The 26,645-nt window shown below is 45.6% G+C and overlaps 1 protein-coding gene and 1 pseudogene across 1 annotated transcript; both read right to left on the reverse strand.

Annotated features, from left to right (window-relative positions):
• Window positions 1-9,375: 9,375 nt before the first annotated feature.
• On the reverse strand, window positions 9,376-11,435 carry LOC132388560 (zinc finger protein 420-like; annotated as a pseudogene).
• Window positions 9,376-26,213, reverse strand: LOC132388563 (zinc finger protein 92-like). Its single transcript, XM_059960940.1, has 4 exons — window positions 26,175-26,213; window positions 24,458-24,523; window positions 19,737-19,883; window positions 9,376-12,076 (listed from the first exon to the last, which is right to left on the reverse strand). Exons 1-4 carry the CDS (start codon window positions 26,211-26,213, stop codon window positions 11,441-11,443), a joined length of 888 nt encoding a protein of 295 aa, XP_059816923.1. The 3' UTR covers window positions 9,376-11,440.
• Window positions 26,214-26,645: the final 432 nt, after the last annotated feature.

Consider the following 26,645-nt stretch of genomic DNA (forward strand, 5'->3'; position numbering starts at 1 on the left):
TTCCTCATCCAGGTCATCCACTCTTGGTCTTCCTGGAATCATTCTTTGACACTTCTCCAGACCCACTCCAATACGAACACATCTTTTGCTCAGATAATAAGTCGGAAGTACAGGTCGGAATCTGCTCACAATACACCAACAGTGATCTGCCCAATGCATTATAAAGCTATAGTATCGCATCCTTGCTCTTATATTGCTAACATTGCAGTTGTCATCCTTAATCAACTCAATCTACAAGCAAATCTTTAGGGCCTCTTGCTCAAGGACTTACAAGCACTTATGCACCTCTAATTTTTTCAAGCTTCTCCCATTTATTTTTTTTCTACGCCCAATTACTTCTACCAAATGTACATGACTTGCATACACTGTATTTCAACTGCTACTTTGCTGGCATTCTCCAGACCTATCAAAGTCCTTCTGTAGACTCCCGCTTTGCTCTAACTACCTGTCCCGTACCCATCTTTGTATCAACAGCAATGTTCGTCGCCAAGGTATCAATGCCGTCATCCATATCATTCAGATTTAACATGAAACGATGCGGTCTCAATACTGACCCCTACACAACAGCATTAGTTACCGACAGCAAAACAGAATTGCCCACATTATTCTGACTCTTTCTCCCTTGTCAGTACAAGTTTCTTCCCTGTAATTCCATGAGCTGTGATCCTGTTAAGCAGCCTCACGTGCAGCACCTTAGAAACTTAGAAAACCTGCAGCACGTTACAGGCCCGTTGGCTCACAAAGCGATGCCGAACTTGTCCTTGCTCTAGAAATGCCAAGGGTTACCTACAGTTCTCTATTTTTCTAAGCTCCGTGTACCTATCCAGGAGTCTCTTAAAAGACCCTATCGTGTCCGCCTCTACCACCATTGCCGGCAGCCCATTCCAACCACTCACCACTCTCTATGTAAAAAAAACATACCCCTGACATCTCCTCCGTACCTACTTCCAAGCATCTTCAAACTATGCCCTCTCGTGCTAGCACTTTCAGCCCTGGGAAAAAGCCTCTAACTATCCACACGATCAATGTCTCTCATTTTCATGGACACCTTTATCAGGACATCCTCCATCACTCCAAGGAGAAAAGACTGAGTTCACTCAACCTATCCCTATCCAAACAACATCCTTGTAAATCTCCTCAGCACCCTTTCTATGGCTTCCACATCCTTCCTGTAGTTTGGCGACCAGGACTGAGCACAGTACTCCAAGTGGGGTCTGACCAAAGTCCTATATAGCTGCAACATTACATCTCGGCTTTTAAACTCAAGCCTGCGGATGATTAAGGCCAACGCACAGTATGGCTTCTTAACCACAGAGTCAACCTACATAGCAGCTTTGAGTGTCCTGTGGACTCCGTCCCCAAGATCCCTCTGTTCCTCCACACTGCCAAGAGGCTTACAATTATTACTATATTCTATCATATTTGACCGAAGCAAATGAACCACATCACACTTCTTTGGGTTGAAGTCCATTTGCCGCTTCTCAGCCCAGGTTTGCAGACTATCAATATCCCCCTGCAACCTAACCCAACCTTTGTGTCATCAGCAAATTTACTAACCCGTACCTCCACTTCCTCATCCAGGTCATTTATTAAAGTCACGAAGGGTAGGGGTCCCAGAACCGATCCCTGAGGCAGACCACTGGTCACCGACCTCCATGCAGAATATGACCAGTATACAACCACTCTTTGTCTTCTGTGAGCAAGGCAGCTCTGGATGCACAAAGCAATGTGTCCTTGGATCCCATGCTTCCTTACTTTCTCAATAAGCCTTGCATGGGGTACCTTGTTGAAGATCATCTGAAAATCCAAGCAAACAACATACACTGCCTCTGCTTTATCTACCTTTCCTGTTATTTCCGCAAAGTATTCCAAGAGATTTGTCAGTCAAGATTTCCTTGAAGGAATCCGGCTGACTTGGGCCTACTTCATCATGTTTCCCCAATTACAGTACCCAAAAAACACACTCTTAGTACACTCTAACATCTTCCTGACCACTAAGGTCAGACTAACTGTCCAATAATTTTTTTCTTAAATTGTGGGGTGACATTTGCAAATTTCTGGTCCACCAGAACCGTTCCAAAATCTAGTGATTTGTGATAGATCATTACTCATCACTTGAAGAGAAAACTAAGGGGGAACTTCTTCATTCCGAGGGGGGAGAGTGTGGACCGAGCTGCTGAGCAAGTGGCAGGGACGTTTGTAATCTTTAAGAGAAGTTTGCTTAGGTCACTGGATGAGAAGCATATGGAGGGCGATGGTCCAGGTGGAAGTTGTTGGAACTCGGAAGATTAATGCTTTAGCACGGACTAGACTGGCCGAATGGCATTTTCCTGTGTTGTAGTGTTTTATGACTCTAATGCCTTCACAATCTCTTCAGCTTCCTCTTTCTGAACTCTGCGGTGTCTTATCTACCTTCAGGCCTTTCAGCTTCAACAACACCTTCTCTCCTTGGTAAAAGCATGTATCCTCACTTCTGCCCCAGGTACTGCTGAATGTTTGGCATTTATGTAATAAATTTAATGACACAACTGTAGTGGGTGACTTCAGTCTGCAGGAGGATTGGGAAAGTCAGATTGGCGTTAAATCGCAAAAGAGGGGATGTATTGAATGCAAACGAAATGGCTTTTTAGAGCAGCTGATGGTTGAGCCTACTCGGGGAACTGCTATCTTACATTGGGTGTTGTGTAATAACCCAGATCTTATTAGGCAGGTTAATGTAAAGGAACCATTAGAAGGCAGTGATCATAATATGATTGAAGTCCTACTGCAATTTGTGTGGGAGAAGCACAGGTCACATGTGTAGTATCGCAATGGAATGAAAGTGAATTACAGAGGCATGAGAGAGGTGATTCCCCAGGTGGATTGGAGGATGCTGGTGGAGATGACGTCAGAGCAGAAATGGCTGACGTTTCTGGGAATAGTTCATAATGTACAGGATAGATATGTCCCACAGACGTAGTTCTCAAACAGCGGGGTTGGACTATCGTGGCTGACAAAGGAAGTTAAGGACTGTATAAAAGCATATAAGGTAGCAAAAGTGAGTAGTAGGTTGGATAACTGGGTAGCTTTTAACATCCAACAACAGGCAAATTTAAAATAAAAGGTATAAGAGGAAAGGTGAAATAAGTCAGCAAAATATACAATAATAAAAACTAGTTATAAAAAATACGAAAGGGAGGCGAGAGTTGATATTGGACCACTGGAAAATGATGCTCATGGGGTACAAATGGGGAAGAGATGGTAGACGAACTTGATAGATACTTTGCATCCGTCTTGTCCGTGGAAGACACCACCAGTGTGCCAGAGATCCAGGAGTGTCAGGGAACAGGAGTGAGTGCCATTGCTATCACAAAGGAAAACGTGCAGGGCAAACTCAGGTTCTTAAAGTGGATAAGTCACCTGGACCAGATGGACTACATCCCAGAGTCCTGAGAGAGGTTGCTGGAGAGGTAACAGAATCATTGGTCATGACACGTCAAGAATCACTTGATTCTGGCATGGTCCCGGAGGACAGGAAGATTGCAAATGTCAATCCACTCTTTGAGAAGGGAGGAAGGCAAAGTAAAGCAAATTATAGTCCAGTTAGCCTAACCTCAGTGGCTGGGAAAGTGTGGAGTCATGATAACAGATGAGGTTTTGGTGTACTAGGAGACTAATGATATAATGTCAAACCCAGCATAGGTTCTGTACAGGGAAATCTTGCCTGACAAGTCTGTTACAGATCTTCGAGGAAGTCATAAGCAGGACGGACAAACGAGAGACAGTGGATGTCATTTACTTGGATTTTCAGAAAGCTTCTGATAAGGTGTCACACATGAAACTGCTTAACAGGATAAAAGTCAGAAGTAATACTGGCATGGATAGAGGATTGGCTGACAGCCAAGAGGCAGCGAGTGGGAATAAAAGGGGCCTTTTCTGGTTGGCCAGCAGTGACTTGTGGTCTTCAGGGGTCAGTATTCGGACCGCTACTTTTCATATTGTTTGTCAATGATTTGGATAATGGAACTGATGGCTTTGTGACAAGGTTTGTGGATGATACAAAGGTAGGTGGAGGCGATGGTAGTGCTGACGAAGCAATGCGATTGCAGCAGGACACAGACAAATTTGAAGAACGATCAAGAAAGTGGCAGATGGAATACAATATTGGGAAAAGTACGGTAGTGCATTTCGGCAAAAGGAACAACAGTGAACTGTTACGTGATTGGGGAGAAGGTTCAAGCCACAGAAGTACAGAAGGAAGCGCGATGATGATGATGATGATGTCCTCGACTCAGGACTGACTCAGGGCAGCGTCGGGCATTTCCATGCCTTACTAGGCGAGAATCGGAAGGTTGTGTAGGGCGCTTCTCCTCACATAGACATTTCACAGTATTTTTCTTTATTTTATGAGGTCGAATTGCGAGTTCAACACTCAACCGGGCACGGATGGAAAGCGTACAAGGGAGAGGCCCGACTGTATTCGAACCCGGGGACCTCCGTTACTGAGTCCGGCGCTGACGTCACTACGACACCAGGACCTTGGGCAAGACTCCCAGAAGATTAACTTCCGGGCTGAGTTGTGGTAAAGAAGGCAAATACAACGCTGGCTTTATTTAAAGTGAAGTAGAATATATTAGCAAGGAGATAATGCTGATTCTTTACAAGACACTCCTCAGGCCGCACGTCAGAACATAAGAAATGGGAGCAGGAGTCGGCCATTGGCCCACTGAGTATGCCCCGCCATGCAATAAGATCATGGCTGATCCGTCAGGAAACTCAGGTCCATCTACCTGCCTTTTCCCTATAACCCTTCATTACCTTATTCTGCAAAATCCTATCTAACCGTATCTTAAATATACTTCGTGAGGAAACCTCAACTGCTTCCCTGGACAGAGAAGTCCGCAGATTCACCATTCTGCGGGAAAAACAGTTTCCCCTCATCTCCGTCCTAAATCCTCTCTCCGGAGTCTTGAGGCAATGTCCCCGAGTTCTAGTCTCATCTACCAAAGGAAACAACTTTCCTACTATCTTATCTATCCCTTTCAAAATTCTAGGTATTTCTATAAGATTCCCTTTCATTCTTCTGAACCCCAGACAGAAAAGTCCCAGGTGACTCAATCTCTCCTCATAGGTTAACCCCCTCATCCCTGGAATCAAACTGGTTCACCTTCTCTGCATTGCCTCCAAAGCCAGTACTGTATATCCTTCCTCGTGTACGGAGACCAGAACTGGACACAGTACTCCAGGTGCGGCCTCACCTGTACCCTGTATAGTGGCAGCATTACCTCCCTGCTCTTGAATTCAATCCCTCTACCAATGAAGGCTAACATTCCGTTAGTTAGAGTATGTGGGACTTCTATCTTAGAAAATGTGCGTTGTCATTGGAGAGAGTCCAGAGGATCTTCAAGAAGACGATTTCGGGAATGAAGGGGTTTAGCATGAGAAGCGTTTCCCAGCTTTGGGCCTGTACTCCTGCACTGACTTATGTTTAGTAAATGTGGGTGGAGGGGTTCAGAAGCTGCAGAAGGCTGTAAATCTCGTCACCTCCATCTTGGGTACGAGACTACAAAGTATCCAGGACATCTTTAGGAAGCGATATCACAGAAGGGCAGCGTCCATTATAAAGGACCTCCAGCACCCAGGACATGCCCTTTCCTCACTGTTACCATCAGGTAGGAGATATAGAAGCCTGAAGGCGCACAGTCAGTGATTCAGGAAAAGCTTCTTCCCCTCTGCCATCCGATTCCTGAATGGACTTTGAAAGCTTTGGACACTCTTCAATATACAGTATTTCTGTTTTTACACATTTTAATAAAATATTCATCACACATAATTGATTTACTTGTTGATTATTGTTTTAATTAGTTTATTATTATTATCTATGTCAGAATATGAATTGCATTGAACTGCTGTTTGATTATTGTTTTAATTCATTTATTATTATCTATGCCAGAATATGTATTGCATTGAACTGCTGTTTGATTATTGTTTTAATTAATTTATTATTATTATCTATGCCAGAATATGAATTGCATTGAACTGCTGTTTGATTATTGTTTTAATTCATTCATTATTATTATCTATGCCAGAATCTGTATTGCATTGAACTGCTGCTGCTGTCAACAAATTTCAAGCCAAATGCCGGTGGTAATAAACCTCATCCTGAATCTTGAATCTCACTGAAACCCACCGAATGTGGAAAAGTCCAGATAGGGTGGATGAGGAGAGGCCTTTTCCTATGGTGGGGGTAGCCATAACAGAGGGCACAGCCTGAAAACTGAGGAGCAACCTTTTAGAGCAGTTGAGGAGGATTTTATTTAGTCAGAGAGCAGTGAATCTGTGGAATTCTCTGACACAGACGGCGGTGGGGGCCAGGTCTGTGGGTACTTTTCAGGCAAAAGCTAATAGTTTATGGATCAGTCGAGGCATTACAGGATATGCCGAGGAGACAGGTGCATGGGGTTGAGTGAGAACCGGGATCAGCCATGATAGAACGGCGGAGCAGTCTCAATGGGTCTGACTGGCCTAATTCTGCTCCTATGTCTGATAGTCTTATACTGCGAGTGTCTCACACAGTGAAGATTGACACAAAATACTTATTACATTCAGCCGCGATTTCTTTGCTCCATTACTAACACGCCAGCATCGTCTTCCAGTGGTACAATATCAACTCTTCCCTCTCTTTTACTCTTTATATATCTGAACAACTCTTGATACCTGATATTATTGGCTCAATTACCGTAATTTTTCATCATGTCTCTCCTGTGTGTGTGTGTGTGTGTGTGTGTGTGTGTGTTTTTTTGTTGTCTCCTGTTGGGTATGTAAAAGATTTCCATTCCTCTCACTTCCCACTGTTTTCTTGCTATATTACGTGACCCCGCTTTTGCTTTTATCAAAAACAGGAGAAAATCTGTGGATGCCGGAAATCCAAGCAACTCATACACAAAATGCTGGAGGAACCTGGGAGGCCAGGCAGCATAAATGGGAAATAGCAAACAGTCGACGTTTCGGGCCCAGACCCTTCATCAGGACTGGGAACAAGAAAGATGAGACGTCAGAGGAAGCAGTGTGAGGGTTGGAGGGGTGGAAGACGTGGTAGGTGATGGGTGAAACTGGGAGACGGGGAGCAGTGAAGGAAAAATCTTCTTTGGATTTTATTTCCTTAACGATTCTCGAAAGATCATTGCTAATGCCTCCACATCACTTCAGCCACCTCTTTCAGATCTCAGGGGTGTACACCATCTGGTCCAGGTGACCTATTTACCTTCAGACCATCTCTGTTTCCCGAAGAACCTTCTCCCGTGTAACGTAACTTTACACATTCTGACCACTAACATCTGGGACTTCCATATTCCTGCCAGTGTCTTCGAGAGATAAGAGTGATGTACAAGACTTATTCAGTTCATCTGCCATCACCTTGCACCCCCACCCCATTACTAGCTGTCCAGCATCATTTTTCAGTGGTCCGATATCCACTTCAGCCTCTCTCTTACAATATATGTACCTGAAGAAAAAGTTGGTATCCTCTTTAATATTGCGGGCCAGCTCATCTTTGTATTCCATCTTTGCTGCCTGACAATGACGGAAAACGTAGTTTACTTTATTCAATGTAGTCTTGTTTTTTTTTAATATGTTTCAATTGTGCTTAAGCCCAAAGTGCATAGAGATATGTAGGTAATACATGATACTTATGGGGTGTTAGCCTTCATAAGTGGAGGAATAGAGTTTAAGTGTCGCGAGGTAATGATGCAGCTCTATAAAACTCCAGTTCGGCCACACTTCGAGTACCGTGTCCAGTTCTGGTCGCCTCACTATAGGAAGGATGTGGAAGCATTGGAATGGGTACAGAGGAGATTTACCAGGTTGGTGCCTGATTTAGATAGTATGGGTTATGATCAGAGATTAAGGGAGCTTGGGCTTTACTCTTTGAAAGAAGGAAGATGAGAGGAGACATGACAGAGATGTACAAGATATTAAGAGGAATAGACAGAGTGGACAGCCAGCGCCTCTACCCCAGGGCACCACTGCTCAGTATAAGAGGACATGGTAAGGGGAGGGAAGTTCAAGGGGGATATTAGAGGAAGGTTTTTCACTCAGAGAGTGGTTGGTGCGTGGAATGCACTGCCCGAGTCAGTGGTGGAGGCAGATACACCAGTGAAATTGAAGAGACTACTAGACGGGTATATGGAGGAATTTAAGGTGGGAGGCTATATGGGAGGCAGGGTTTGAGGGTCACCACAACATTGTGGGCCGAAGGGCCTGTAATGTGCTGTACTATTCTATGTTTTATAATCAATACATTATTTCAGATAGGACAATCCATACGAACCATTCGGATATAATATTACAGGATTAATAAGCAGGAACAACTCCCCCAATAGATAAAACCATTCCAAACACATACGTTCCTCAACCAGTGGAGCACCTCACCACAGGCATTGTTTGTGTCATCAGTCAGACAACCGAAAGATTTTCTCTATCAATCAGCTTCCAAATGTTGTTGACACGCCCCGCTGCTGATTCCCTTCTCCTTATCATACGTTCTTACCCCGACCGTCGTCCAGAGCCCCAAACTCTGCCCTGTGCAGACCCGCCTCTGGTTTCTGACCCTGCTCCGTTGAACATCCAAACAATGGTTTCGCATTCTGCTTTCAGTCTTTAGAGGACAGTGTGTTTTCAACAACTCTTTAGAAGCAGGGGAAATGACCCATAATGTGGAAATGAGTCATGAATAAGGAGGGTAACTCCCAAATTCATTCTTCCTCAGCTCAGAGATTTCAGGGGTAAAGAACATCTCAGACAGAACTGCAGTCAGCTCAATTTCTTCAGTCTGCAGAAAATTCAGGGAAACCACTTCACCCACAGGATGGTGACTGTTTGGAACCCATCACCACAGGGAGAGCAAGAGGTGAACAACAGGGGAGGACTTAAAAGGACTGTCCTGGAACAGAATCACAGGCAGGGTCCAGCCGGCATGAGTTGACCCTCCACTGTGCACAAGGTGTGTTATAAATTCATTACGTACCGGAGACAGAGTTTAAAATAGAACTGATTTATTTGTCTCAGAACCAGAATATTAAACTCCAGTCCCATTAAAGATGAATGTGCAGCAGAAGAAATTCCTCCCATGCCCAGTGATCAGGGTGCAGAACTGGGTGTGGTGAGCAGCAGCAATAATTGCAGAGTTCAGCACCAACAGTCACTCTCCAAATTGCATTCAGCAACAGTGATGGACAAATATCCAGCATGCAGCTCATTGAAACTTTCTCCCCAGTGTGAACCCGGTAGTCTGTCACAAGTATAACAATGTTTAGGTTACGACTATAGCAAACAGGGATTTGGATTGTGGGTCTGTCCAATGAGAGAAATGTTCCTTCTTGTGAGTCTGGAAGAGAGATTTTCATGGTCTTTTGCTGGGGAGAGATGAGACGATGCGAATGGAGAGAGTGGGCTCTGTTTCTTTTTTTTTGTTTTCTTTACTAACCCTATAGTCAAAGTAAGAATTATATATCTCAATTGTTTAATCACATATTGTGTACCGTTTGTTATTTCGGGGTACAGTACTGATTTCTAACAGGTGACACATCACGCAGCATCCACCCAAATGACATTTCTTAAGTTTGGCCGGGCTGGGGCCCGGGGCAAATTAAGCTATATCAAGCTGCTAGCTAAAGTGAGATTACTTAGTGAATCACTTCCCACATTCACCGCAGGTGAACGGCCACTCCGCAGTGTGAACTCGAAGATGCACATTTTGGTTGATTTGGCTGAGAGAAACTTTTCCCAAAGACTGACCAGTTGATCGGCCTCTACTCAGTGTGAACTCGCTGGTGTCTCTGTAATTGAGATGACCGAGTGAATCCCTTCCCACAGTCTGAGCAGGTGAACGGCCTCTCTCCAGTGTGAACTCGCTGATGTACCTTCAGATGCGATGACTGAGTGAATCCCTTCCCACAGTCTAAGCAGCTGAACGGCCTCTCCCCAGTGTGAACTCGCTGATGTACCTTCAGTTCAGATGACTGAGTGAATCCCTTCCCACAGTCTGAGCAAGTGAACGGCCTCTCTCCGGTGTGAACTCGCTGGTGTACCTTCAGATGCGATGACTGAGTGAATCCCTTCCCACAGTCTAAGCAGGTGAATGGCTTCTCCCCAGTGTGAACTCGCTGATGTACCTTCAGTTCAGATGAGCAAGTGAATCCCTTACCACAGTCTGAGCAGGTGAACGGCCTCTCTCCGGTGTGAACTCGCTGGTGTTCCTTCAGCTTAGATGACTGAGTGAATCCTTTCCCACAGTTTGAGCAGGTGAATGGCCTCTCTCCAGTGTGAACTCGCTGATATACCTTCAGTTGGGATAACTGAGAGAATCCCTTACCACAGTCTGAGCAAGTGAACGGCCACTCCCCAGTGTAAACTGACTTGTGTACCAGTAGTTCGTGTGACAGAATGAATCCCTTCCCACAGTCTGAGCATGTGAATGGCCTCTCTCCAGTGTGAACTCGCTGATGTCCTTTCAGATTAGATAAGCAAGTGAATCCCCTCCCACAGTCTGAGCAGGTGGACGGCCGCTCCCCAGTGTGAACTCGCTGATGAAACTTCAGAATAGATGACTGAGTGAATCCCCTCCCACAGTCTGAGCAGGTGAATGGCCTCTCTCCAGTGTGAACTCGCTGATGTACCTCCAGTTTTGATAACTGAGTGAATCCTTTCCCACAGTCTGAGCAGATGAATGGCCAAACTCCAGTGTGAGCTCGGTGATGCCCCTTCAGTTGGGATGACAAAGATGACAAAGAGAATCCCTTCCCACAGTCTGAACAGGTGAAAGGCCTCTCCCCAGTGTGAACTGACTTGTGTGCCAGCAGGTTGGATGACCGAGTGAATCCCTTCCCACAGTCTGAGCAGATGAACAGCTTCTCCCCAGTGTGAACTCGCTGATGTTCCTTCAGTTTAGATGACTGAGTGAATCCCTTCCCACAGTTTGAGCAGATGAACGGCCTCTCCCCAGTGTGAACCCGCTGATGAATCTTCAGTTTATCTGAGGAAGTGAATCCTTTCCCAAATTCTGAGCAGGTGTATGGCCTCTCTCCGGTGTGAACTCGCTGATGTTTCTTCAGGTTAGATGACCGAGTGAATCCCTTCCCACAGTCTGAGCAGGTGAACGGACTCTCCGCGGTGTGAACTCGCTGGCGAGCCATTAGGTCAGATGACCGAGTGAATCCTTCCCCAGAAATTCAGCAGTTGACCAGCCTCTGCCCGGTGTGGTGTGAACTAATTGGTGTGTCCACTGGTGGGAAGACCGACTGAACCCCTTCTCACACACAGAACAGGTGAATGGCCTTGCCCCAGTATAAACTTGCTGATGTCCCTTCAGTTGAAATGTCCAACTGAATCCATTCCCACTGTCTGAGCAGATGAACAGGTCCCCCCCCCCCACCACCCCCGTTTAAAATGGCAGGCATGGCAGTCAGTCTGATGATCGAGTGAATCCCTCCCCACAGTCTGAGTGGGAAGGATGACCGAGTGAATCCCTCCCCACAGTCTGAGCAGGAAGGATGATCGAGTGAATCCCTCCCCACAGTCTGAGCAGGAAGGATGACCGAATGAATCCCTTCCCGCAGTCTGAGCAGGAAGGATGACCGAGTGAATCCCTCCCCACAGTCTGAGCAGGAAGGATGACCGAGTGAATCCCTCCCCACAGTCTGAGCAGGAAGGATGACCGAGTGAATCCCTTCCCACAGTCTGAGCAGGAAGGATGATCGAGTGAATCCCTCCCCACAGTCTGAGCAGGAAGGATGATCGAGTGAATCCCTCCCCACAGTCTGAGCAGGAAGGATGATCGAGTGAATCCCTCCCCACAGTCTGAGCAGGAAGGATGATCGAGTGAATCCCTCCCCACAGTCTGAGCAGGAATGATGATCGAGTGAATCCCTCCCCACAGTCTGAGCAGGAAGGATGATCGAGTGAATCCCTCCCCACAGTCTGAGCAGGAAGGATGACCGAATGAATCCCTTGCTCCACTTCTTAAATATCTGGACAGAGACAGCAAAACTGGCGTGTTGTGTTCGAGATTCCCGTAGACAAATTCCTTGTCATTTTTAACCTGTAAAAAGATTTACAGAATCAATCAATGGGTGTAGGACAACATTTCATATGAGATCACTTGAGTTGTCACGGTGTGATCTGGCAACACACTCTTACAGTGAGGTTCAACCCAAGTTGCAGAGAGAAATCATCTTCTGACTGGGCACAGTGCTGGTATCTGGAATGACCATCAAATTCTCTGATGCTCTTCCTGTCTCTTTAAGAATGGGGCACTTCTGCCATCTCCAATCTGTGACCTGGCTCAGTTTGACTCTCTCCAATGGTATTATTCACTGTTCCCACTGAGCTGCATGGTTTGCTGTTCCCACAGTAACTGAAACACTCTCACACAAAACGCCAGCAGTGCATTCCATGCACCCACCACTCTCTGTGTAAAAAAAAAAGTTACTCCTGACATCCCCTCGGTATCAATTTTCAAGCACTTTAAAACTCTGCTCTCTTGTGTTAGCCATTTCAGCCCTGGGAAAATAACCTCTGGCTATGCACACGATCAATGCCCCTCATCATCTTATACACCTAAAAAAGCTCTTAACAAAAAAAAGGACATTTTACACATTATACGTGATCGAGTTCATCTGCACTCTCACACAACCTATGTAGCAGGCCTGTAATGGGTAATGAAGGATTTTCTCACCAGAGCTTTTGTACATTGTCCATATGTGGTTTGCTTGCTAAACTATGCTTTAAGAAGTCAGATTTGCAAACATCACTCCACTTCTTCCCACTTGCAAATTCTCCAGCAACTTTTGCATCACCACAATACACACAGGTAACACCAGTTTCTATATTGGACATAAATATTTCCCCTGATCCCTCTTGAGGAATTGAGGATATATAAACAAAATCATTTTGAACCTATGAAACCTCTGGCCAAAAGAATAATTGGGACTGAATAGGAATTTTGAACTGAAGTGAACTCAGTTTTCAGCATTTAGCTAAGACAGGCTCATTACCAGTTCTCTGAGGCTTGCAGAGAGACACACTGAGAGCTGATAGCATTATACATTGTACTTATGTTTGATTAAGTGGAGGAGGACTCCCTGATAAGGACAGGAATGAACTTGTTTGTTATTAAATCAGGGCCTTGCAAAGGGAATAACTGACAAGGACGAGACTGTACATCCATCTGTAATTAAAACCTTGATTTAATAAACTCTCAATTCTAAGTAATTAAGTTTTGCACCAACAGACTTGGGTGTACCAGATCAAACAACATATTGCAATAGTAATGTATGGGCTTACTATGTACTATGTACAGGCTGTAACCTGACTAAGTCAGTCCACTTGTTAGATAGTGCCAGTGCTTACGTGCCTTCCCTTTGACAACTGGGTCTCAATCTCCTGCAGGAGAATGCACAATAAACTGTGGTGATGATAAGAAACTGGACTCCCGAGTTTTAATTGGACTCAACTTTTAACATTTGTCATCACGAACAGGATCCCAATACAGGGAGTGCCAAGCAGACGGGCTGAGTAAGCGGCTGGACCACTCTGGGGACTGCAGAGACTGACCAGGTGCCCAATAGGTATTTTACCTTTTGTCACTCTCCGTTATTTCATTTGGAGGTACGGTCCCTCACCCAAGGCTGATTGCTTAGCTTGACGGGATTGGGAAAGAATCTGTCGAGAGACTCGTATAAGGAAGGCAAAATTTTGCTAAGTGGGCATGAGGCGGTACCTGGTAAATGTTACTAAATGGGCAGGAGGCTTACATGCCAGGTAATTTCATTAATTGTGCAGGAGGTGCCAGCGGGGTAAAGTTACCTGATCGATAATTGAGCAGGAGGCTTTGTGCCGGGAAAATTACTTAGAGGACAGGGGTCAATTGCAGTCGATTGATGCGAGTGGGCCAGGAGCAGCCCTACACAATATGTCTGCGAGTTTTCCAGACAAGGAAAAAGATTTTCAAATGTTGTGTGCAGCGCTGAATAAGAAATTGGGGAACAAAATATGGCCACTGGGGGGGGGGGGAGGGAAACTGGGATATTACCTCATGAGAACAAACAGTCAATTCGATATGGAAAAAGAACTGTGGAAAGAAGTGGAAATTGTTGAAAGGGAGTGAAAGGAAAAGCAGATATGAAGTGGAACAGTATATTATTAGCAAATTGGAGGAATAATGCATGTGAGAATGGGATAGAGGTATGTACTGCAAAGGTTGGGAGACGCTAAAAGTGAAGTGTGAATGGGTGGATGTGCGCCGAAAACGAGAGCAGGAAAAACAACGTAAGCAAACCAATGCCGGCCCAGATAGGAGAGAAGGGCAGGAACGTCAGACAGACAGACAGACAGACAGACAAACGTACTTTATTGACCCTGAGGGGAATTGGGTTTTGTTACATACTGATAGGGAATCAGGGGATCCCAAACCCATGTCTGTCGTCTGTCATACCGACCCTGTTTGAGGACAGTGACCATGATGAGGAGTGGGAACCCCCCCCCCCCCCCGTACCTCTCCCACCTTACCAGGGGCCAAGTGCACCCAGTGCCCCCAAACCCCAATGATAGCCGCTCGGGTAAAACAGCGGGACAGGGAAGTCGGGGGGGGGGGGGGGGGGCTGCCACTTTACCATGAGATCCTGAAAGGGAATACAGAGGTTTATTCCGAGACAGGGAGAGAAGAATACAATAAAACCCCAAAGTTAATGGCTCCACAAAGACAATTCCCACCTGAATGTTGCCCAATCCACGAGCAGGAGGAGGGACAGCCCTCAGTGATTCCTGTGTATGCACCCTGGAAGCCTCAAGAAACGATAATGATCATGAATCAGGCCCCAGAGAGAAAAGAAAAACCAGCACAGTTTGCTCAGTGTGTCCGCAGTACTATGCATATGTTTAATGCAACTGCACAAGATTCAGTTATTTATTTATTTACAGTTTGCTCAGTGTGTCCGCAGTACTACACAAATGTCTAATGCAACTGCACAAGATTTATTTATTTATTTATTTATTTATTTATTTACAGTTTGCTCAGTATGTCCACAGTACTACACAAATGTCTAATGCGACTCCACAAGATTTATTCAGTCTCTGCTGCATGATTCTCTCCGCTGCTGAGGGGAGGAAAAGGAATGCAGGTTTGAGATACCAAACCTATCAGGAGTTACAGGCGGGAAACCATAATCAGAATGAACAGACAGAGCAGATAATTCAAGCCTTGGAAAGGGCTCTCCAGCAACCTGTAAACATTAGTAAAGTAGTTGAATGGAAACCTAACCCTGGGGAATCGGGACCAGACTATTGGGAGTGATTTGTGGCCTGCTATGGCACTTTCGCAGGAGACCAAGCCTTTAATAATGGGAATCTGTCCCCCCAGTTTAATGCCCTACTGTTCTATTGCTTACCAATATAGCTAGCCAACACGATTAAAAATAATATGGATTGGCCTGAAAATGACTGAAATGGAATACGTTGCGCTTTGACATATCATTGCGACCGGACTTTCGAATCCCGATCAACCCTGAAGGGAACTAATATTAAAGGTGTTCAGTGGAAAGAAGGATGCGAGTGGGCTATATCTGGGGATCAGAAGAACAGAAAGCTACCACGGGACAGGTGGGGCAAACAACCCGCTCAGAAATGGACAAGCAAGGATGCTTCTTACTGTGATTTCCACCCCTCAGGAAGAGCCCAATGTAATATTGCAAGTTGCTGGAATTCCAATTCCGTTTATGATTGATATGGGGGCAACCACAACCACTCTCGATCAGGAAACGGTATCAGAAAAGGGATTCCAGCGGTCAGACGCTACAATCACTCTGTCTGGCTTTGAAGGCATAGGATGTACGTGTTCACATAACCAGCCACTGCAGGTGAAATTCCCGGGGAACCAGTGTGAGGTTTCACTTAAAGTCACCATCAGTCGGGGGTGTAATCTTGTAGGGAGAGACTTGCTCTGTCTGTTGGAGGTCGAGAGCCTATGCACAGACAATGGTATCACCCTGCAACTAGCGAACAACCGACAGCTTCCCCAATTTCTGACACCCCCCCCCCCAGTGGTGGGCACAATCTGGACTCCACTGAGTTTGAACCCCTCCTGCCAGTGGTCGACTCTCATGTGACTCTGTACTTTGACTCTACGGGGTGCTCATCCGAGGAAAGCCATATTTATGCACCCCTCGAGGGACAGAAGTTCCCTTTCACGGTGCTTGGACAGGTTAAAGGAAGAGAGGGCAGTTCATTACTGTCCGAAGTTCTGGATTTCCCTTGGGGACAGACAGGACTGGTGGTTCCCCATACCAGCATCAGGGTTTGCCCTGGGTTCCCTGCCTACACCCTGACAAAACAAGCCTCCTGCACGAAAGGAGACTGGCAAGATTTCCTGTGGGCCAACTCCGATACTTGAAGGAGTCGGAAGTGAAGACGGGACATCTAGTAAAACTCTCTTTTAATATTGATAAAATCCAAGATGGTGTACCACATCTCTGGGCAATTTCAGGCCATGAAGTTGGCCGCACCAACTGCCCCCTGTCTGGGTCACAGTGAAAGAAGGACAGACTCTCCCATCCATTCTGCAGTACTCCCTCAAGCCTGAGGCAACTTGTTACGAGGATGGAATCTCTTTTGTGGACCCAGCAGGGAAACGATGCGATAGTGATGAACAGTTGAATAGTTGAACAGGCCTCTTTTGAAGCAGCTGTCTCCGCCCAGAAGGCTGAGCTGTTTGCTCTGACTCGTGCCTGTATCCCAGCAAAAGACAACAGTGGGAACGTTTACACAGACTCCCGTTAGGCATTTGGAATTGTACATGACTACGGGGCTCTCTGGGAACATGGGGATTCCTGACTTCCTCTGGCCACCCCATTAGTAATGTCACCTTTGTAAACAACTTACTCACCGCTCTACAGCTACCTCGAGCTTTGGCTATTATTAAATGTGCAGCCCACGCCCGCATGTCTAACCTGGTCACTACAGGCAATGCTTTAGCAGGTTAGACAGTGAAAAGTGCGGCACAATCCTCGGTAGTTGTAGTCCGCTCGGGTTCCCGTCAAGCAATCCTCCGTGACTCAAGCAGAACGGGTTTGCCAGACATGAGGGAGGTGCGTACTTTTCAGGGGGACGCCTCTAAGGATGAGCGCAAACTGTGGTCCCAGATGGGGTTCCAGAAAGACCCCGATCTAGGTTTTTGGATCACCCCAGTGGGACAGGTTTGTGTTCCTACACAGTTTTTACCAACATTGGTCAATTATGTAAATGACTGTACACACTTGGAAAAGGAGGGAATGGTTGGTAACCTGTACACTGCACATTGGGTACGACTCCCTTGACAGGTGAAACTTTTTCGTGTCTACAAGTTGATTTCATTGAATTGCCTCGAGTACATTGCTATAGATACTGCTTAGTTATTATAGATGTGTTTAGTAGATGGGCTGAAGCTATTGCAACTACCATTAATACTGCTGTGACTGTTGTGAAGGTTTTATTATGGGAAATAATTCCCAGGTATGGCCTGCCAGAGATGCTGAGCTCTGACGATGGCCCACAATTTGTGGTGAAAGCAAACGAAGGGGTATGTAACAAACTAGCTATCCAGCAACAATTCCACTGTGTACACCACCCACGGGCCGCTGGCAGAGTGGAAAGAGCCAATGGCACTCTGAAGGGTAAACTGGCCAGACTAACAGCGGAGACTGGACTCACTTGGTTGAAGGTCCGACCATTAGCCCGATTCCACATGAGGGTTACCCCACAGGGGTAAATAGGGTTGTCACCAGCTGAAATCATTTCTGGACGGCCCACGAGGACACCCTGGGAACAAAGTCTCGGGATTAAAGGCTAAATGAATAAGAATAAGGAACCTTGGTTCTCGAGGGAACTCTGATAAAGAAAAAGAGAGATGTATGACATGTATAAGAACCAGGGAGCAAATAAGGTGCTTGAGGAGTATAAAAAGAGTAAGAAAATACTTAAGAAAAAAATCAGGAGGGCTAAAAGAAGACATGAGGTTGCTTTGGCAGTCAGGGCGAAGGATAATCCAAAGAGCTACATCAGGTATGTTAAGAGCAAAAGGATAGTAAGGGATAAAATTGGTCCTCTTGAAGATCAGAGTGGTCGGCTATGTATGGAATCGAAAGAAATGGGGGAGATCTTGTTTTTGCATCTGTATTTACTAAGGAAACTGGCATGGAGTCAATGGAAATAAGGCAAACAAGTATTGAGGTCATAGAACCTATACAGATAGAAGAGGAGGAGGTGCTTGCTATCTTGAGGCGAGTAGATAAATATCCAGGACCTGACAGGGTATTCCCTCAGATCTTGAAGGAGACCAGCGCTGAAATTTCAGGGGCCCTGGCGGATATATTTAAATGTCGTTATCTACGGGTGAGGTGCCAGAGGATTGAAGGATAGCTCATGTTGTTCTGTTGCTTAAAAAAGGCTCTAAAAGTAATTCTCGAAATTATAGGCTGGTAAGTTGATGTTGTTAGTGGGTAAAATATTGGAGGAGTACTAAGAGATAGGATCGACAATTATTTAGATATTCAAGGTCTTATTAGGGAGAGTCAACACAGCTTTGTGTGTGGTAGGTCATGTTTAACAAATCTATTAGAGTGTTTTGAGGAGGTTACAAGGAAAGTGGATGAAGGGAATGCAGTGGATGTTGTCTACATGGACTTCAGTAAGGCCTTTGACAAGGTCCCGCATGGGAGGTTAGGTAGTAAATTGGATTAGACACTGGCTCAATGGAAGAAGCCAGAGAGTGGTAGTGGAGGATTGCTACTCTGAGTGGAGGCCTGTGACTAGTGGTGTGCCACAGGGATCAGTGCTGGGTCCATTGTTATTTGTCATCTATATCAATGATCTGGATAATAATTTGGTAAATTGGATCAGCAAATTTGCTGATGATACAAAGATTGGAGGTGTAGTGGACAGTGAGGAAGGTTTTCAAAGCTTGCAAAGGGATCTGGACCAGCTAGAAAAATGGGCTGAAAAATGGCAAATGGAGTTTAATACAGACAAGTGTGAGGTATTGCACTTTGGAAGGAAAAACCAATGTAGAACAGATAAGGTAAATGGTGGGGCACTGAGGAGTGCAGTAGAACAGAGGGATCTAGGAATACTGATACAAAATTCCCTAAAAGTGGCATCATGGGTAGATAGGGTAGTAAAGAGAGCTTTTGGTACAATGTCCTTTATGAATCAGTATTGAGTATAAGAATTGGAATGTTATGGTGAGGTTGCATAAGGCATTGGTGAGGCCGAATTTGGAGTATCGTGTGCAGCTCTGGTCACCGAATTACAGGAAGGATATTAATAAGGTTAAAAGAGTGCAGAAAAGGTTTACAAGGATGTTGCCGGGACTTGAGAAACTGAGTTACAGACAAAGGTTGTATAGGTTAGGGCTTCATTCCTTGGTGCTTAGAAAAATGAGCGGAGACTTCATAGAGGTATATAAAATTATGATGGGTGTAGATATAGTGAATGCAAACAGGCTTTATCCACTGAGGCTAGGGGAGAAAAAAACCAGAGGACAAGGGTTAAGGGTGAAGGGCAAAACATTTAAAGGGAACATTTGGAGGGGGGCTTCTTCTCAACTGGTTCTGACAGAGGCATAACTGGTTCTTCTGGGCACATTCTGTCTCACTCCCAACTATTTCCTACCTTCCTTTGTGCAGGTATGTAATGTCTAAAGGACCAGTGTTTGAGTAAATGAGACTCACCAAACTTTCTCCTGACTGAATCACTGGAATCTCCGAGTCAGATGGGTTCTCTCCAGTCGGTGCTCTCAGTCCTCGGGCTGGTTCACTTGTTGCTGTTCCCTCGTCTTCAGTCGTGGTTTTTCTTCCAATAAATCTCTCACTGCAGGTCTAACTTTAACATGTAAGACAATGAAGCACATTAACAATACAACGGAGGACCAAACATTTCTGCTTAATGTTACTAGGAACAGAACTCACTGAACTTTAAACGTTGAAGGCAAATATAATGATCTCAGTGAACAATCTTTTATTGTCCCTCACATGAAATAGACAATATGGGATGAGAAGGAGCCATCATTCAGTCATGGTAAGACATAAGACAAAGGAACAGAATTAGGTGATTTGATCCATCTGGTCTGCCCACCATTCAACCATGGCTGAAGTTTATTCCAACACCATATTCCTGTCTTCCTCCTGTAACCCTGAATCTACTTAGCAATCATGAGTATATTAATCTCTGTCATAAATATACCCAAATGGCAGCCTCAATCAGACTCTGTGGCAACAAATTCCACAGATCAGACATCTTTTGGCAAAAAAAAAATTCTCAACTGAATTTTAACAGGAAGCATCTTTATTCTGAGACTGTGCTGTCAGATCACAGACTCTCTTAACCATACGTCCCTCCACCACCGCCACCGTCCCTCTGAACTCCATCGAGCACAGGTCCAGAACCATCAAATGCTCCTCATACATAACACCCATCATTCCTGAGATTATTCATGTGAACCTTGTTAGCCACAACTGTACTGAAGACATTTCCAGGAATAACAGACAAATTGGTACCAGGATAATTGACAGGGAAAAGTTGTGCTTTCATTACTGTTCTACTATCACATGTGCTGGCGCGTGGCCAAGTGGTTAAGGCATTGGTCTAGTGATCTGAAGGTTGCTAGTTCGAGCCTTGGCAGAGGCTGCGTGTGTGTCCTTGAGCGACGACACCGGTGCCAAGCTGTATGGGTCCTAATGCCCTTCCCTTGGACAACATCGGTGGTGTGGAGAGGGGAGCCCTGCAGAGACTCTAATGGAGGCCTACAAACTATCACAGCCATTTTCATTTCCAGGTTAAAAAAGGTCCATTTCATGAAATATAAACCAAGAAATAAAAAGAAACCAGAATTACCAGAAACACTCAGCAGGTAAGGAACAGCTTACAATACAATTCAATTAATAACATTTCATCAGATTGAGTTCAAACATTTTCAGTTTTTAGTGCAGATCTCCAGCACAGCTGCCTGATTTCCACTGTGCACGAGCACTCCCAGTACACTTTGCTGCCAGTAAAATGCTGCAGTGTGTCAGCCCGTCACTGTTCATAAACTAGCACCTCCACAGCAATGCACAACAGAACTAGGACCTGATGACTCTCCGACATTCCAAACAACAATAACCGATTCTGGAAATGACTCAGCGAGGCCAAAGGTACAAAAGAACACTTCACAATGAAGACAAGGTTTAGAAGAAAGTTTGCTGATATATAACATTGAGGAGGTGGGATACAAGGCGGACTGAGGCTGACCCAGATGGTTGATGTATATCACTGAAACGGTGGGGGGGGGGGGGGGGTATGAGGAGACTGGACAGAGGTTGAACAAGATGAGCAGATGGAACCAGGTGGGAGAAGGGATCAAGGACGATCACTGATGGTCCTCCAGCAACACATAGGTACTGAATGAATAGTACATACTATCGTACAAAAGATTCTAAAATGACAGAATTAGCAAAAATAACAAGAGCTTTGCCGGATATATTTTGACCCTCACCAGATTTTTGTCAACCCACCATAGGAAGTTTCCCATCCGGACACTTCACGCTTTGAATGGTAACTACTCTGCCCATGACTGCGAGGAACTGGTAAGACCTTTGGATCCAGATCAGCACATCACAGAAACCATTCTCCCCCCTAGACTTGCCAGTCCCTTGGTAAAGCAGGCAGTGAAATCAAAGATCCCCACAACCTGGGTCATTCTCCTTCCTCACCCACCCCAATCCGGGAGGAGACACAACAGGCATAAAGCTCCAGGACAAATGTGAGGAGCCTCAGGAAGCGCGGCGAGTTCGGGGGAAGTTAACGGGACTCAGTGACCAAAATCAGATTTCCCAACACAACATGGAGGATGCGTGACCACCCATCTGGAGATTGTGAACACGCACAAAGAGATCGTTACTTCTGCGGTTAAATGGGAGGGGCAAATGAGATCATGTGACCGGTGAGGTCGAACACCCCAGGCATAGTCTCCAGCTTCCCAGCACTCTGTGGAAATAAACAAACTTGCCCCTCACATCTCCTCTCACCTTAAATGTGTCAGACATTTCAAACCCCAGGTAAAACATAACGTCTGTATCTACTCCTCTCATAATCTTGTAAACTTCCATCCAGTCTCACCCCAGCCTGGCTGTTCTGGAGAAAACAACACAAGTTTGTCCTGCCTCTTGTTAAAGCTCATGCCCTCTAATCCAGGCAGTTTCCTGGTACACCTCTTCTGCGCCCTCTCCAAAGCCCCGACATCATTCCGAGAATGGGGGCGACCAGAACTGTATGAAACACTCCAGATGTGGTCTAACTAGTTTTACAAAGCTGCAACACAACTTCATGAGTTTTGAACTCAGGGCTTCAACTAATAAAGACAACCATGCCATTTGCCTTCTTGACCATCTGATCAATCTGTGCAGTCTCTCTCAGGAAGCGATGAACTTGGAGTCTAAGATCTTTCTGATCATCAACACTGTCCAGGGTTTTGCATTTAACACTGTACTGTCTCATACATTCAGGGCTGCAGTGCTACCAGAGCGGAGTGCCACTCCAGCACCTCTGTAAAAAACAGTCAAAATAAACAAGCCGGAAATTTAACAACGGCCGCATATTAAATAGAGGGAATCTTACAGAAGCGGGGGTTGGGAAGAGGGGGTGTTGGCTGATGGGGAAAAATACCACTAATAACTTTAGGATATTTGATCATTTTTGGTGAATTTTTTTATTTAGGTATTTGTGAAATTCCTTCTCGCTCGACCTGTTGTCCTAGGAAGCTGGGAAATACCTGTACACAAATGCGAGCATTTTTCTGCTTTTTCAAATGGGTACCATTGGATTCCTTGAAGAAGCAGGATTAGGCAAGGAATGATCATGGAAATCCAAGTTTAATAGTTGAAAACAATGAAAGAAAAATTCACTGCTCGCTTATCTTTGTCCTGATTTTGAGCAAATACACAAGCTAATCATCCAAAATCCTCTTCTACACCTAGATAAATTAAATCTTGTTTTACAAGCCAAATGGAATAAAAGACATTCCTAGGCTTTAAGCTAGTTTTACGTCATTTCAGCTATCATTAATAGTGGATCAACTCCTTGGCCTCGCTCCACCAACTGTAGTTGATTGAAAAGAGGCTCTTTTTCTCTTTGTGTTGACAGGAAAAAGAGTAATTTAGTGAGGCAATGAACGAGATGAAATGCATTCCCAAGACTCCCAAATGGTTGCTCTCCTCCCCGTTAACATTTATCACTTCCAAAATACAATATTTTCTATTCGTATAGATTCGATAATAATGTATGTAAAGATTCAAGCCTCTTCAATTTTTTATATATTTAAAGACCAAACAGGATCTGTAAAGGTTTAACCATGTAACACCCGACCTGTGAGGATATTGTGAGTATCAACACTCACAGGTACACTTCCCATCCAATCATTTCTGCGAGAGAAATGGTACGAGGCAGTTGCCAACCTACCGCTTTTGAGACTAATATTCAGCAATATTCGTGGCTTTAGCAATAGTTCATCAGACGTTCTTTTTCATACTTGATTACTTGGTTCCAATTTAGGTGGCTAAAAGTGTAAAAAAAATGAATGGCTTTATTTCTGTTATTTTTATACCTCTGAGGAACACTGCTAAGCGCTGTGGGCCCTGCTGTCTGCTTTGACTCAGTCGTATTAGTAAGGCGACATCTGTGGTGGTCCGTGGATTACTCGCTAAAGTAAATTTTTCTCACTAACAACCCTTTGCCTTCTTAGCAAACAAAGTTATTTTACTTGCGTGATAATTATATTCTATGATAATCAGTTAAGTGCAACCGTGCAATACTTTCTCATATTATTAAATTATTATATGTTTAATTGTACCAGTTATACACTGAAATGTAGTGACAGGCTGTAATCTTGTTAATGTCTTAGCTATCACTATATTTCTGTGGAGCTCTGGAATTCACATATTTCTTTCATCTTGGTTTACTGCTTGACATTATAAGAAGCCCTATATATGTCACATCCAATTTGTGTACCTGCTCATTACACGAATGGGGCAAGGAAGTTGTTCAGTGCATGAAATGAGCAGGTAGACAAATTGGGTGTCACACACGAGAGGTCCGTGGACTAAGGTGGAACGAGTCAATTTTACAAAACCAAGCAATTTTCATTTACCTGAAACAGAAATACCGCAAAAGTTATTAACTTCAAACTTTCTGCAGAATCACTCAAAGAGCTGAACTACACGTGCAGGTCCCGAGAGTTGTATAACTTTAGGCCTTCTAACTTAGGCCACGAACTTATCAACCACCCCTCCGTACAGCTCTGGCACCTAAAAAATTACCACTGCACCCCTGCTCCAGCCGTCCGGCAGAGCTCGGGCCCGGCCCTTTCCCAATGCAACCGGCCCACATTTATACAATTTCGGGATCAACCCTGACTCACCCCCGGTCGAATCGGAGAACTGCCAACAGCTACAGAGAGCAGTGCGCATGCGTTTAGCAGACGTTTCTACGCAGCGCCACCCGTGGCCGGAGGCCCGCACAGCTCCAGCAGTCTCTAGGGATCCATGCAGAGCCACCAGTGGCCGGAGGCGGGAGGAACAACGGAGAGGTAAATCACAAACACCACAAAGTCTGCAGATGCTGGAAATTCAGAGCAACACAAAGAAAATGCTGGCGGAACTCAGCAGGCCGGGCAGCATCTATCGAAAAGAGTTTTCATTTGAACCCTCCTTCAGGACTGAGATGGGATGGGAGAAATATCTGAATAAAATCGGGGCGGGCGAGGAAATGTCTCGCTGGAAGGTGATAGGTGAAAGTAGGTGGGAAAACTCAAGAGCAGAAGAAAACAGAGTATAATAGGAGAGGAGAGTGGCGAATAGGAGAAAGGGATGGAGCAGTGGACCCAGAGAGAAGTGATAAGCAGGTGAGAAGACGTGAAAAGTCAGAGAGGGAGTGGGAGTGGGAGGGAAATTTGTTCACCGGAAGGAGAAATCGATATTCATGCCATCAGGTTGTGGGGGTGGGGGTACACAGACGGAATATGAGGTGCTGATCCTGGACCCTGAATGTAGCCTCATCTTGGCACAAGATGGGTTGACACGTCGGAACGAGAATGGGAATCGGAATGAAAATGTTTGGACATCGGGAACTCACGCTCGGAGCGGATAGTTCAAAGTTTAATTTATTATAAAGCAGTTATCCATAAACAATTCTGAGTTATTTTGTTCTTCTCCGGAAAACCACGAAACAAAAAAAGAGCATGAAAGTCGCTCCGGGAGAAAAATCAAACTCCAACCCCACCCCCGCATAAAAAAGAACGTCATCCTGATCATCAACCGCAAAACCCACCCCTCCAGACAAAAGGTAACTATAATATTGATACCCCCCCCCCAAAAAAAAACCTACCCCACACAACTGCGGAGGAGCCGGTGTCACCAGTGTACATGCGGCCGCATCGGGAGCAGCGGACACAACGGGCGACCCCGGAAGATTCACAGGTGAAGTGTCGCCTCAGCTGGAAGGATGTTTGAACAACGGAGAGAGTTCGGCCGTCCGGCCCTTTCACTGTGACACCCCGAACTCCACATCAAATCCGTCCAAACGAATCTGGGTGAACTTTAATGACCAATAAATATAATTCCTCTCAGCGATCAGCTGTCTGAGTGATCCCCTGACTCTGAGAGGAAGGGGTATCTATGGTCCACTCTGTCAGGGTGTTGAGTTTACCAGGAGACAAAGACTGCAGGGACGAGAGGTTTTCTGTTGACTAATACACTATGTGTGGACCCCGCTGGCAATTCTGGTGTTGTGACCCGAATCGAGACAAACACCACGCTGCCCACTCCACCAACAACACGGCACAGCCGGACACATAACAGGGGACTTTACATCCCACAACACTGGATTCAGTGATGAAACCCGTGATTAATGTTGTTGTCCCACTGAAAAGTCCATTAAGGTGCTTTTAAATGCCAGCGCTCTCCCACAGGTGACGTCAGACAGCTCCTCCCCCCACGTGCCTGACGTCACACATGGGCTCCCCACACCGGGATCTGCCCTCACGTGCGCGGTGTCTTACGTCAACAACGCGCTGCTGTGCTCGAGCTCTATCGGTTTAACGCCTGGGCTAATAATCACGTGACCAGCCCCTTCCCCACCGCTGTCAACAGAGGATTGAGGAGCTGCGCTACTCCCATTGATGCGAAGCGATGTCATTCACTGGTTACAACCAGTAGCGGAGGCGGACAAGCCGAGTGGGCGTTACCCCGCTGTTCGTCTCCCGCTCAAGCGCCTCCTCAGAGCGGAGAGAACCTCAAAGTAAATGTCCGCTTTCCGATTTATTTCCATTTCCCTCCGAGGGAAGTTGGGGCGTTTGTGAAGCGTCTCCTGCGGCCGGAGTCTGATGTATCGCTGAGAGGTAGGAGGAGACCGCTCGGCCAGTCGGTTTGATGTCTGTTCCCCGGGGAGGGAGGATTTTATTGACGGGATGAAGATGGTGAGAGAGGGGGCGGACAGGATGTTTGTCCCGGTGGGGACAGGAGGGGCTCATCTGTGGAAATGTCTGAGCCCACGATGGTGCCGAGCAGAGGGATTCACCACATTGAAGGCAAACACCGGCAGACTGTTGC

The sequence above is a fragment of the Hypanus sabinus genome, unplaced genomic scaffold (genome assembly GCF_030144855.1).
Source record: "Hypanus sabinus isolate sHypSab1 unplaced genomic scaffold, sHypSab1.hap1 scaffold_349, whole genome shotgun sequence".
Taxonomy (NCBI): domain Eukaryota; kingdom Metazoa; phylum Chordata; class Chondrichthyes; order Myliobatiformes; family Dasyatidae; genus Hypanus; species Hypanus sabinus.